A 14,761-nucleotide genomic window follows, 5' to 3' on the forward strand; every position below is an offset into this window, starting at 1 on the left:
TCTTGCTCCGTATTTAGATAAGTTTGGATGTTTATCGTAGAATTTTTTTCAATTTTATTTTGAAGTATATTATGAATACTACTTTATTGCATTTAAATTTATTCATTAATATTAGTTGCATTGATTCTTTTTTAAATTACAATTATAGTCAAATGAATTCATACAAATATTCAAAACTATATAAAAATATCTATGAATTTTATTTACATAGTAAAAATAAAATTAATAAAAAAATACAAATATTCGAAATTATATAATAATATCTATCAATTATATTTACATAGTACAAAAACACATGTGTTTAACGTGCATCGCACGTTCTTACTGCTAGTATAATGAAATAACAGTTTGTAGTTTGAGGGCTTACCTACCTGACTGGAGAGCGACATATAGAGCCCTAGACGGTTGACGGCGAGAGGGCGAGACAGCAGATGGGAACGGCAGCGATTCGTTAGCCGGCCGGAGGTGCGAACGGCGTCGACGTGAGCAGGTGCGCGCTGATTGATCAATATGTAGTTTCGCCAGAATTAGATTATAAACCAAAATCACAAACTTGAAGCTTGGTTGGCGGCGAGAGGACGAGATAGCGGATGGGAACGGCAGCGATTCGTTGGCCGGCCGGAGGTGCGAACGGCGTCGACATGAGCAGGTGCGCGCTGATTGATCAATACGTAGTTTCGCCAGAATTATTAGAATTCTAAACTAATTCTAATCTATTTGATGTATCCGATAACTAATGCAATAAGCTATTAAAGCTTTAGAGAGAGAGAGAGAGAATTCTAATGGAATTAGAATTCTAAACTAATGCTAATCTATTTGATGTATCCGATAACTAATGCAATAAGCTATTAAATTTATTTTATAAATATTATAATATAAAATATATGATAGGGGTAAAATAGGCAATTCACAAGTTGTCCCATAAAATGCTTAGATTCTTTTTCTATTAGTATATAGATATAGATATAGATTGTTATTATTATTATTTAGTTGATTATTATCATAATCATAAACATAAAAGAATTCCACTCCAATCACAATTCTAAACAAGTTTGATAAGAGTCTATCGGTTTATCACATAAAAATCTGTTATTTAAATTCAAGACTTATTAATTTTTTGACTACAAATTTATTATATAAATTCAATAAATATATATAAAAAAACTCAACAAAATATGTTGTTAAGGCCTACTAAAGCCTATATAAGGCTAGGGTCGTTTCACTCGTCATACGATCACGCCACGTTGGCAATTCCGATGTCATCACGCCATGTTGGCAATTTCGAAGTCCAACTCAGTATTAATTTGGGGATAATTATACCCATGGAATAATTTAAAATGAATTTTTAATTGGAGGATAAATAACCAATTTTAAATGTCGTGCGAAAACCTAGAAAATGACAATTCCAAGATACACATTCAAATTAATGAGAGTATATACGAGCAAGAAGAAGTCTATAGCTTGGATCAATAAGAAGAATCATATCGATATTGAGGATTCAATTTCAACTGAGGAAGGTGCTTACCATCAAGAGCGGAACGGCGAGCTGGGATTTTCCAACAAAATCGACAATCCCACAGAAACTGATGGACAAGATCATGAACCAGTGCTCTAATTTTGAAAAATATCAAGGCTTTAATGTGAGAAATTTGGACTATATTCTAATGAACATAAGTCTGAAGAGAATAATAGCACCGGCGATTTTTATATTTGTTCGTTGTGAATCTTGTGATTTACTTTGTACTCACTTTGTCCCTGAAATAACTTCCTCTTTTTTCTTTTTGGGACGTCCTCCAAATAACTTCCTCTTTCTTTCTTTTCATTTTTGGACAACTACCCCACCATTAATAATACTTTATTTATTCTTACTTTTCACTTTTCACCACTCTCAATATTAATTATAACACATTTTCACAACTTTCAATAATAAATATAATACTCCCTCCGTCCCGGCTTTTGGTATCCAGTTGAGAACGACACGGGTTTTAATAAAGTGATTGATGTGTTGTGAGTGGAATAAGGGTCCCACATTTTATGTGAGAGTTAAAATAATTAAAGTGGAGTAAGGGCCCCACCTACTTTTACCAAAAATAGAAATGGATACCAAAATGTGGGACGGCTAAAAAATGAAAGTTGGATACTAAAAGCTGGGACGGAGGGAGTACTTTTTTTCCACTATTTACAACTTTTTCTTAAAACCCATATCGTCCCCAAAGAAAAAGCTATTTCAGGGACGGAGTGAGTATTAGTGAATGTTAATTTGATAAGTTTATCAACTAGCTTTCTTATTTTATTTTATTTTTGTTAAAATGCACAAGATGTTAATTGACAGCTAATGCAGATTATTTAAATGGCCATCTACAGCTATGTTTCTTGGATCCAGTGAACTAAGAAGTAATTGTCAAAATTAATTACTCCATCCGTCCTTCAAACATCTTCCCCTCTTTCTATTTTGGGCTGTCCCCTAAACATCTTCCTAATTTATTTTTGAAAAATAATTGCATTCACTTTTTGTGGGATCTATTCTCCGTCCAACAAATACACAATTAACTTTTATTAAAACTCTTGTCATCCTCCTTTAGGAAGATGTTTGGGGGACGGAGGGAGTACAATAAAGTCACCCACTAAAGGCCAGCTTTTCAAGTTAATTTTCTATTATTAAGATTTAAAGTTTGTTTAATCCGTATCTTAGCTGGCTCATGTGGACTAATGATTTTATTAATTTCATGGAATCTATTGAGCTTTCACCTTTCATGAAATGACTTGTTCAATGATAGATCTATTGTGTCTATTTAATTAGTTAATTACTTAAATGGCGTAATTTATTATTATCGGGAGAAGCAATGATTTTTAAAATAATCTGTTAGTTGGGATGTCATGCATGCTCACTTGCATATTTATTAAAATTACAAGTAGTCTCTGGTGCTTTTTTTACATTACCAGTTTCTCTCTCTACAATTGTTATTGTTGTTTAATATGATCTGCAAAATATTGTAGCATGAGCATAGTTTATTTCTTCTCTTCTCATTCTCCCTCTGCAGTTGTTCCATTGTTTCATCTTCGAAATCTAGTATTGAGAGGATAGTTTCTTTCTCTTCATCTCTCTCTCTCTATTTTTATTTCAATGTTCCTTTATAGTTCACCAAAATCTCTTGTATGAAGAGGATTGTTTTTTACCCCTCTTTTTCTCTCTCTTTACAGTTCCTCCATTTCATCTGCTAAATCTTGTGGTTAGAGCATAGTTTCTTTCCCTTCTCTTTGTTATTCTACCTTTGATTAACACAATCTTGTAGCTGAGAGTGTGAGTAAGGATGGCTTATTCTACTCTTGTTTCACTTGAAAGAACCATTGATCAAATCCTCAATCATAATCAACTTTCCATTTCTCCTCATGAAAAAGAACATATTATATCTCTCGATAAATATGTCATTTCACTCCGAGCTTTTCTTGAGAATTTTCCGGAGAAAGCCAAGAGTTTGGAAGCAAGAATGAGGGATGCCGCAATGGAGGCTGAAGATGTTATTGAATTGTACATGTCAGAAAAACTCAGCTTCAATATTAGATATACTCATTGGATTGAAAAAATCATGTTCAATATTAGATATAGCCACTGGATTGCGGAACTAAGTAGAATCAAGTTTATATTCCAGTTGCGCAGAGCAAGAGATCGAATGGATTCAATCACCGGAGAGGTGGTGGAGATCAAAAATGGCATCGTCATCAAAGATGCACAACCAGATGATATCGTTGGTGCTAGTTCTTCATCACCGCGAGTTCCAGAAGCTGGCAAAATCAATATGGTTGGCTTGGATGAAGATTTGCTAGAAATAAAGGCTTGGCTTTGTGGAGATTCGCGACAGCTCCAAATCCTCCCAATAACCGGCATGGGAGGTATTGGCAAGACGACTCTCGCTAGAAACGCTTATGATGATCCGTTAATCATGGAGCATTTTCATATTCGTGCTTGGGTCACAGTATCACAGGATTATAGTGAAGGAAGAATTCTTTCAGATCTCCTAGATTGCTTGAAAGAATTCGACAAAGAATGGAAGAATGAAGAGATCTCTAGAAAGAGCAACAGTAAAATGGCGGAGAAAATCTACAAGATCCTTGTAGAGAGAAAGTTTCTGATTGTAATGGATGATATATGGAGCACAAAGCTATTGGATGATGTGAAGAGGTTATTTCCCAACAACAATAACAGGAGTCGGATCCTGTTAACCACGAGGCTCGGAGATGTTGCTGCTTATGCTGACTCCTCCCGGCCTCCCCACGAGATGAGTTTGGCGGATGCGGATCAAAGCTGGAATCTACTACGAGGGAAGGTGTTCGGATGCCAAGATCCCGTTCCTCGTGAATTGGAGACCACGGGAAGGGAGATTGCAAGAAGCTGCGGAGGACTGCCCCTTGCAGTGGTGGTGGTTGCAGGACTTCTATCCACGGTGAGTAAAACTAAAACTTCGTGGGAGGAAATCGCCAAAAATGTAAAATCAGCTCTTGCCACTACAGATGGGCAGGTGCAGAAGATTCTATCCTTGAGTTACAACCATTTGCCTCATCATTTGAGGCCGTGTTTCTTATACATGGGAGGATTTCCAGAAGACCACGAGAATAAGGTTCTAGACCTGATGAGGTTATGGATAGCTGAAGGCTTTGTGAAACCAGTTGCATCTCAAAGCTTTGAAGACACTGCAGAAGAGTATCTAGAATATCTTATCAAGAGAAGTCTTATTATTGTTTCCAAGAGTAAGTCTAATGGAAAAATAAAAAATTGCAGCCTTCATGATCTGGTACGAGACTTGTGCTTAAAGCAATCGCAGGAAGAGAAGTTTCTCGTGCACGTTAAGGGTGGGAGAGCGCGGGAGCTCAAGAAAAGCATGAAAGACGAGCGCAGGATAAGTATTTCTCAATTTGATGAAACTGATTCTTTCGCTAGCATCTTCAGCTCGACCATCCGTACTATATTGTATTTCCAAGATGAAATTGTCTCTTTTGGGAGTTTCAGATTGCTCAGAGTCTTGGATGTGTTGAGAGTGGAATATACGTCGTCTCGTTTGGTTCCCGCTCAATTTTTCGAGCTATTCCATTTGAGGTACCTTGCTTTCTGCTGCAATGATCCAATTCCAAGCGCAATATCAAACCTTCAATCTCTTCAAACCTTGATAATCAACAACATATTTCAGTTCGCGGATTTGCCACGTGAAATTTGGAATATGCCGCAACTCAGGCATCTCTGTTTCCTTCCTTCTATTCACTTACCTTATTATCGAGATGGTGCCACTTTGTCTCTACAAAATCTTCAAACACTTGGGAAACTGAGTGATGTCGTTTTTCTGTCTAGTTTGCTCGACATGATTCCCAACATCAAGAAACTGTCTCTCTCTTATGATGTCCATGTTAGAGACTTACTCTTCCATAATCTTGTACATCTTGAAAATCTGAAGCTGGAACTCACAGATTTGAGGGAATATGCTTATGTCCATAATCTCTCCCTTCCGAGCTCGCTGAGAAAGCTAGCCTTGACCGGTTGGGGTCGTTACAACCGTTACCTCAACATTGTCGGCCCGTTGCCTAATCTTGAAGTGCTTAAACTGAGACAATTCGGATTCGAGAAACAAGAATGGATCACTCGTGACCAGGACTTCTCAAAGCTGAGATTTCTGCTGATTGAGCAATCAAATCTCAAGCACTGGAACTCCGAGGGCAGCCACTTTCCGTTGCTCGAGCACCTGCTGATTCACTCTTGCTGGAGTCTGAGTGACATTCCAGATGATATGGGAGAAATTCAGACACTCAAGTTGATTGAGGTTAAGAACTGTAAGAAATCTCTGGCAGACTTTGTCAAGCTAATACGAGAAGAGCAACAAAATTATGGAGATGATGTCTTTGAAGTTCGTTGCATTAACTATTAGCCAATCAGAAATCCGCTTTGCCCCGATTTTTGACAGGTTTGAGATTTACACACATCTCATGTTTCCACTGTATTGTATGAAGAATTTATTTCTGTTATTTATGCTTTCTTGTTTTCATGCTTTCTTTATCAGAGTAGGAAGCTCGGTGAAGTGGTAAAGTTGAGCCACCAAAAGACTTTTTCTATCAAGAGGTCATTGGTTAAGTTCCACCGGTAGCATGTGGGTTGTATTTTATTTGGTTTGTTGGATTATACTTATTTGGTTATTTACTTGTAATAGCATGATTGTCATTTGATTCATTCATCGATGTAATATACAATTTCATGATGTAATATGTATCTTGATTCTCAAAAACAAAAATGTTGAAACGAGCTCTTGAAATTAGATTCTTGAAATTAGATTAATCTATATTATATATAAAGAAGGAATTTTAACGGTAACAATTTCCCCGCAATTTATTTTACAGTTTTTACTTTCAAAATTGTAGTTGGTGTTTGAATAAACGTGTGTTGCTTTTTGCCGAATCAGTCTTCCGTCTCATCTATCTTCCAAATCTTCATTCTCAGTAAACAGAATTTCTCCATAAATCAATCAACAAAAAATTCTGAACTGAAATAGGAAGAAAGAAAATCAATCTACAAATAAATCAAACCTGAAAAATAAGAGGAGTATACGTTGAAATATTTTTTCTACAGTTCACACAATAAGATCTAATCTATATAATTCACACAAAAGATGAGCAAATACACACAAAAATCAGAAATCAGCAGAAATTATTCGAATTTGAAATTATTTGAATTTTTATTCGATTTTTTTCCAAATAGATTTAGGTGAATAGGGTAGAGAAAGAACAATAATTAGAAAAATGGATAAAGAAAGAGGCGAATGAGGTGGTGGCTGGACGACTTTGCTATTTAGCAGAGGAATTGAAAGACTACGGCAATTGGCTGTTGTTAATTGTACGACTGATCGCTGGCAGATGGAGATGGCGGTAGCGTCTTGACAACGGCGGCAATCGCGGCTGACAACAATCGCGGTCCAATAAGGTTTAGCAATTTTGAGAGATAGGATGGAGGACAACAATCGCGGCTGAGTCCCGGCAACGAGCTGTCGCCGAATTTCAAGGAGGATGAGGAGAGATATCGAAGGGTTTAAAACTTTAGAGGCCTGGCGTGATTTGACGAGAGAAAACTGAGATGAGAGAGACGAAATAATGATGAAGTATTAAATTCATGCCATCCCTAATAAATGGAGTTTCGATGGTGGACTTATCATGAAGGTGTTGGGCTTTTAAAAAAATATATTTTGGGCCTCAACTTAAATATGAAATCAAATATTTTTATAGTTGTGAATATATATTTGAATAATATATATATATATATATATATATACCATTAAATATTTAAATTATATATATATTTATAATTTAAATATTTAATGGAATATTTATGAATATCATAATTTTATATTTTATATTTACGATCAAAGTAATTTTTTTCTCACTCCCATCTTCTTATTGCGGAGTATACAATTTTTTTCTATTTTCTTTACTTTTTTATATATTAATTTTCCCTTTCTATATTTTTGTTATATATTAATTTTTGTGCTTTTATATGTACATATTTTTAAGTTATAATACTTTTTAATACAACTAAAGAGAATGAGATTTATACGTTTATTTTAGAATAATTTAATTTTAATAATAATAATTTTAAAAGTTTACTTTGTATTAATTTTTTTATAATTTTGGAGACGGATGATTTTATATATATATATATATATATATATATATATATATATATATATATATAGGGAGAGGTTCAAATAAGAACCACTAATAAAATAAGAACGCAGAACCATTTTAAGCCATTCGATCATCAAGATCTACGGTGGATGCATCATCTTAGTGGATGGATGCAGATGCTGGGTTCGAATCCTGAAGGGAGCAAAAAATTATTTTTTTCGGATGCATTAAATTTAATAGCGGATGCATTAGTTTGTATAGCAGATGCAGTAATTTTTTTGGTTCTTATGTTCTCACGATAATTGTGGTTCTCACTATAACCGCACCCTATATATATATATATATATATATATATATATTTATATATATTTAACAATCTTAATAAGAGAGAACTTGGCTACTGTTGATAGGAATAGTATACTGTAGAAAAAATAGTGCCCCATGGTATTTTGGTAAATTTTTTTTCATTCGTGGGTTTTTTTGCAAAAACAACAAACAAATATCTGTTTTTTCTTTATCTCCTCTGCACATTTTCCTTTTTCACTTTTTACTTTCTATATGTTTACAGATTCGCAAGAAAAAGAGAAAGATTTCCTGTAGAATCTTTGCTCGGTGGAAGTGAAAAATCTGATCTCAATCCAACAAAAGATCACACTAGACAAATCCATTATACCAACAAAACAAGGAGGTGAGTTTGATTTCTGCACCCTGCTTTTTATCATTAATTTTTTAAATAACCCTAGAATTTTTACAAAAAACAGAGCTCACCATAACAAAATCGAATTAGAGTCTTGTGCCTGGGTTTGTTGCTTTGTTGTTTGCTTTGAGAGTACCGATCGGGAACAGAGAGTCTTGGCTGAGTTTTAGCTGATTTGTGGATTAGTTTCTTGTGTCGTTGTTCTCTGTTTTGAGAGTATTGCCCGGTGTCGGCGAGTCTTGTGGCTGGGTTTCTTGCTTTGTTGTTTGCTTTGAGAGTACCGATCGGGAACAGAGAGTCTTGGCTGAGTTTTAGCTGATTTGTGGATCAGTTTCTTGTGTCGTTGTTCTCTGTTTTGAGAGTATTGGCCGGTGTCGGTGTCGGTGTCGGCACCGGCATCAGCTTTAGCTGAGTTCTGGCAGTTTCTTGTGTCGTTGTCTGCGTTCAGAGTACTGGCCGGCGTCGGCATCGGCATCGGCATCAGCAGCGGCTATCTTAGCTGTTCATAGTCGGGCCAAGGTGAGAAGAGTGGGTCGACGATGGGGAAGACAGTGAGGTCTACGAGAGAACAAGCTATTTTCTGGTTATTCATTGGAAATTAAGAAAAAAGGGGAAAAAGAAGAAGAAGAAGAAGAAGAGGGCTTTGGGGTTGAGATATACTCTTTATTGCAAATGTGAAGTAAAGAGAGAGATGAAGGTGTGAGAGAGAGTAGAGAGACCGAAAGAGTTACAGGGTATAGAGAGGAAATTGTGGGTGCAATTATGCATAAGAGAGAACGCATATGGAGTATATTAATTGTGTGGATTTTGACTAGGGCTCTATTTTTAATTGATAATAATAATGTATGTTTGGGCTTGCTCATGAGTGCACGTGATGGTCATGAAATATGATTGGAGGAATGGGCTTAGAGTTTTAATTTAAACTTATTTTAATTGATTAATTGAATATAACTGATTTAATAATGTATGGTTGGACAAGCTTCAATGCATTTTTCTTTCAAATTAATTTGAATGTGGATTTATTTTTGTTGTGTCTTATTTGAAAATTACAATTTAAATACAGTAAATAAGTAGGATTTTGATGAAACTTTGACATTCTTATTTTTTCATGGGGACTAATTTTTATATAGAATAGTATTAATATGATTTCCTTTTTTTTTTCTATGTGTAATTTGAATATTCATTCTAATTTTTTTATCTAAATTATTATCAAACACATGCTCGTTTATTGACATTCACTTCTTCAAGAGTAGTGAGTATTCTCTGACACTTGAGTAAGTCTCCACAACATGGATTTTCTCTCTTATGTCTTCAAATCCCAGTAAATTAAAATGTATTAGTTTTTAGGCTCAATGTTAAAAAGTATAAACAACTTGAGCTTGCCTATGAAACATCATTTTTTTCAACACACCCACATATTATGTACTAATGCACCATCATAAATATAGAACTATAGTTCTTGAGAATTAAATGTATAAAACTATAGTTGATTCATCATCAACACACCCACTTATGATCTCCAACATTTTTTTTACTCTCTAATTTTGTGTTTTTTCTCCCTTTTTGTTTCTACTCCAAGAAAGCTATTCCACCTCTCCAAATTCAACGGTGCGCTTTGTTTTGTTCCATTATTTTTTTTTGTGTTGTGATCTTTTTAAAAGTCATATCGCAATGTTTCTGTTGTAGTTATTGGTTTGAAGTTTAGAGAATGGGGTTCATTATTCTAGGACTAGGAGCAGATTGGGTTATTGCTTTTAGCCTCTAGGTTTTTTAAGGATTTGTTACTTTTTGCTGTACGGGATTATTATTTTCGATTTCTGGTTTTCGACGGGTCCCCTCGAGGTCCACTCGTGTTTGCTCCCATCAAATTTCTGTGCTGGAACACTTCAATCCATTTATTGCAGCTTCGGTGAGTCGCTGCCCTACTTTGATTTCATAATAGTATTTTTGAGTTTCATTTTTTTTCATATTTTATATCACCAGCTAAATAACTGACTTCTCATGTGTCAGGACATTGACCGCATTTTTCAGATATTTTATTATGGCAAAAAGAAGACGTGTGCTTTCAACGGAAGGTTGCTTACTATTGATTCTATGTCTCTATGTGTGTGTGTGTGTTTTTTTTTGTAATTCATTTGTATTACTTTCCAATTCTTTGTTGCTTTTATTTGTTTTGAAACAAATTTAATATTATGTTTGTGTTCAGATGGCTCAGACGGCCCTGTGACAGCTTCAAGACGTTTATTTTTTAGTTTACCTCCTCCGTCTGTAACTGATATGGCTATGCCAATTATCTTTGACCCTGAGTGTTCGCATGCTCCAGCTACTGAGTCGAGAAGTTTGCGAGGTGCAGAATATTTGTTGGATTGTGTCTAGATTTTGCACAATTTAATTTGACATTATGTGGCCCTGCTTAGCAAGTGATGTTGCTATTACTTTTTTTTATTGACTATGGTTCATAATTTTCAGATGAGACTTCACAAAAAAGAAAGAGGCGTGTTCTCGTTGTTGACACTGATGGGAGTGTTCCACTCTCGCAAGTGACAGGTTTATGATTTCTCTTGTATTTGTTTGAAATTTCTTTAGAGCTTTTAAGAATTTAGCATATATTTGAAAAATTGATGTGTTTTGTATTAACAATCGTTTTGTTTTCATTTGCTAGGCTCTTCTTCTAAAAGTGGTCAAGTTTTCTTTGGCCCAACAAATGCGATCCCTTGTTCCATATTGTCAAATGGTATTGTTATAATTAATTTTATTTAGTGTTATTGTTTATTTACTTATCTTGACTTTGTAACTACTCTTGCATTTTGATGGTTCCGCAGGCTGCTTGCGCCGATTGGGTTCCGATGTGACGCAACGGCCTTTGTCTAATAATGTTAATGTTTCACGGTCTAAATGTTTATCTAAAGCTTCTTGTGGACAAAGGCGCTCAAAACGTATGTGTTTATGTCTGTTGATTACCTTATTAAATTATTAACAGTTGCACCTTTGTTTATAATGTATATTAGTGGTACAGATTGGATGATGTAAAATTTTTCCATATTGCTTGTCTGTAAATTAATGTGCCTTTTGCTCAAAATGGATGGTCAGATTTTTCAAGGAGAATGCTAAAATTATTCTCAATCAAAGGCTTTCATTCTTTTTTATGTTTCTTGTTGTTTATTTAATTTGTTTATTATAATTTTGATATGCATATTGCTCACTTTTGATTTTTTTTTTCATTATTGCATAATTAGGCCGCACATCAACTTCACGCTCGGCTATGCAAAAAGATATTGAGATGTTCAGAAGATTAATTGAAATACCCAATAAGGCTTATGAACTACCACATAAAGACCCTTGTCAGCATTGTAAAGCTATTCGATTCGCTAATGAACCTCCCGCATTCTGTTGCGCATCAGGTAAAATAAAGATGCAGTTGCCCAAAATGCCAGATGAGTTATGGAACCTCTATGTAAATGATATGACAACTTTGGGGGTCGAGTTCCGTCGGCGTTGCAGGACATATAATAATTCTTTGGCATTCACATCTATTAAGATGACTTATGATGAAGCTTTGGCTAAAGTTAACAAAGGGGTTTACACCTTCAAAGTGCAGGGTATTGTTCGGCATTATATCCATGAACTAACACCCAAGGATGGTGTCCCGAGGCATTTGCAGTTATATTTCTATGGCACTGAGAGAGAGTTGGATAATCGTGTATCTCAATCTGAAGGATTAGACCGTGTTATAGTTTCATTGTTGGTGAACATCTTGACTAATAATCCATACCATAATTTCTTCACCAATTTGCAAAACAAGGATGACCTGGATAGTTATGCTATAGTGTTGCGTGCCAATCCTAAACTTGACCAACGTGTTTATAATCTTCCAGTAGTTGACCATGTTGCTGCAGTTTGGAACGAGGGTGTGGGAACATCTATGGAACAACCTCGTGATATTAGGGTCAACCTAAGATCAGGTGGTGTTCGCTATGTGCACTATTACTATGGATGCTATGATCCTCTCCAGTACTGTCTAATCTTTCCGTATGGCGAGCCAGGTTGGTATGCTGGAATACCCAAAACTATTGACAACGTTGATTTGAATTTGGACCAAACTGAACAAAATACTGAAGATCATGAAAATAATACTGTTGATCCGCATAGGCACGAAGAAGCTGACACCCTACTTGTTGCCGAACAAAATAGTACGTGTTTAATCGTTTTGATGTATGTTCATTTGTTAGGTCTTCTGCAATGTGGTTTATGTTTCTCTACTACTATATTTTTCATATTATTTTTTGCATTCTATGATGTGTTGCATTGATTTCATTATTAACTTAATATTATGTCTTTGTGCTTATATTAATATACTAGAAAATTTTGTTGCTTATATGGGAGTTATTTAGGCTGACTTTTTTTTATAGAACAATAGTTTTTTTGTTGTTGTTCATGAAAAAGGGTTGGTGCGTGAATCAATTAATAGGAATATTTATTGATAATTTTGTGTTTTATATTGTTTATTCTACTTTTTTGTAAGGACTTATCTATCATTCCATGCAGATTTGTTGAGGAATTTCAAAACTCCTTCATGTGTTGCTATGAGAGAATATTATTGCTATCTGTTTCAAATACGCACCGACGATATAACAAATATCCTTAGAACTGGTAGAGTAATTCAACAATTTCAGATTGATACTTATGTTAAGATCGAGACACAAAGACTAGATTTTTTTCGTCATAATCAGTCAAAGTTTGAAATGAGGGCTGAATCGTATCAAGGGATAGTTGAGAGTATAACATCTAATGGTGTTATTAGTGCAAAATCTGTTGGTAAGCGTGTTCTTCTTCCTAAGACCTTTACAGGTGGCCTGCGTGATCTACGTTGTCGTTACATGAATGCGCTGGCACTTGTCGCGAAATTTGGACACCCAGATATTTTCTCACAATGACTTGTAATCCAAAGTGGGTGGAAATTCAAAGTGAATTATTTCCTGTTGAGAAGAGTCATAATAGAGCTGATTTGTATGCAAGAGTTTTCAGGGCAAAAAATGAGGAACTAAAAAAGGAAATTGTAAAAGACTCTTTGTTTGGGGTAGTTGCAGCTTATTTTTATGTGATTGAATTTCAGAAAAGAGGCCTTCCACATGTTCATTGGTTGATAATATTACAACCACGATATAAGGTGACTTCAACTGAGGCTTATGATCGATTTGTATCTGCTGAGATTCCAGATCTTGACCTGACTCCACATCTACATTCTTGTGTTATTAATCATATGATGCATGGGCCATGTGGTGAACTCAACCCAAAGAATGCATGCAGGGGAAAAATGCAAAAGTTATTATCCTAAAGAGTTTAAGTTAAACACTGAACATCGGTTGGACTCATACCCTGACTACAGGCGTAGAGATGATGGAAAAAAGGTTTTGGTGCGTGGCAAGTGGTTGGATAACAGATGGGTGGTCCCTTATAATGCTTATTTGTTGGCAAAGTTTGATTGCCATATTAATGTCCAAGTTTGTACGGATGTTAGATCAGTGAAGTATCTTTACAAATATGTTTGTAAGGGTAATGATCAAATAGCATACAATATTGTTGATGTTGAATCTACAGAGCCAATAGATGAGATTTCTGATTTTCAAAAGTCACGGTGGCTTTGTGCTCCGGAAGCTATGTGGCGAATTTATGGATTTGATATTTTTGATATGTATCCATCAGTTTTGCAATTACACGTGCATTTGTCGGGGTATCAACAGGTTTTCTTCGCGGCCAACCAATCTCTTCCGAAAATTATAGATTCTGATCGTGCTAACAGGACACAACTTACAGAGTTTTTTGAGATGAATAAATTTGTTGAAGTTGCAGCACTAAATTTATTGTATCGGGAATTTGTTGAACATTTTGTATGGAGCTTACAAACTAGGAGGTGGACACCGCGCTCTAGGTTAGGAACAATTGGTAGACTTGTCTCTGTCAATATTACAAAAGTGGAGCGTTTTTATCTAAGGCTTTTGCTGAATCATGTTAGGGCTCCAACATCTTTTGAAGATTTGAGAACATCAAATGGAGTATTGTTTTTGTCTTTTCGGGAGGCAGCTCTTGATAGAGGCTTGTTGGATTCTGACAACGATGTTAGGCATGCAATTCACGAAGCTGCAACTTATCAAATGCCGTCTGCTCTGCGAAAATTATTTGCGATTATACTTGTTTTTAATTCCCCTTCTGATCCCAAAAATCTGTGGATTGAATTTAGAGATGCTTTACCAATTGGCTCAGGCTTTTTCATTGATGGTCCTGGTGGCACTGGAAAGACATTTTTATATAAGGCAATCTTGGCCACTGTTCGTTCAACCGGTGACATTGCACTTGCAGTTACTTCATCTGGTGTTGCAGCTTCTTTGTTACCAAATGGTCGAACAGCTC

At 35.5% G+C, this 14,761-nt stretch overlaps 2 protein-coding genes across 2 annotated transcripts; both read left to right on the plus strand.

Annotated features, from left to right (window-relative positions):
- Positions 1-2,934: 2,934 nt before the first annotated feature.
- LOC131017436 (putative late blight resistance protein homolog R1B-17) lies at positions 2,935-6,306 on the plus strand. Its single transcript, XM_057946183.1, has 2 exons — positions 2,935-5,948; positions 6,045-6,306. Exon 1 carries the CDS (start codon positions 3,312-3,314, stop codon positions 5,910-5,912), a length of 2,601 nt encoding a protein of 866 aa, XP_057802166.1. The 5' UTR covers positions 2,935-3,311; the 3' UTR covers positions 5,913-5,948; positions 6,045-6,306.
- Positions 6,307-9,504: 3,198 nt separating this feature from the next.
- LOC131018281 (uncharacterized) lies at positions 9,505-13,287 on the plus strand. The gene is made up of 8 exons (XM_057947006.1): positions 9,505-10,262; positions 10,364-10,428; positions 10,560-10,700; positions 10,823-10,900; positions 11,016-11,087; positions 11,176-11,289; positions 11,590-12,543; positions 12,899-13,287. The coding sequence occupies exons 2-8, from the start codon at positions 10,395-10,397 to the stop codon at positions 13,285-13,287; spliced, it is 1,782 nt and encodes a 593-aa protein (XP_057802989.1). The 5' UTR covers positions 9,505-10,262; positions 10,364-10,394.
- Positions 13,288-14,761: the final 1,474 nt, after the last annotated feature.

This window comes from Salvia miltiorrhiza, chromosome 3 (genome assembly GCF_028751815.1).
Source record: "Salvia miltiorrhiza cultivar Shanhuang (shh) chromosome 3, IMPLAD_Smil_shh, whole genome shotgun sequence".
NCBI classification, from domain to species: domain Eukaryota; kingdom Viridiplantae; phylum Streptophyta; class Magnoliopsida; order Lamiales; family Lamiaceae; genus Salvia; species Salvia miltiorrhiza.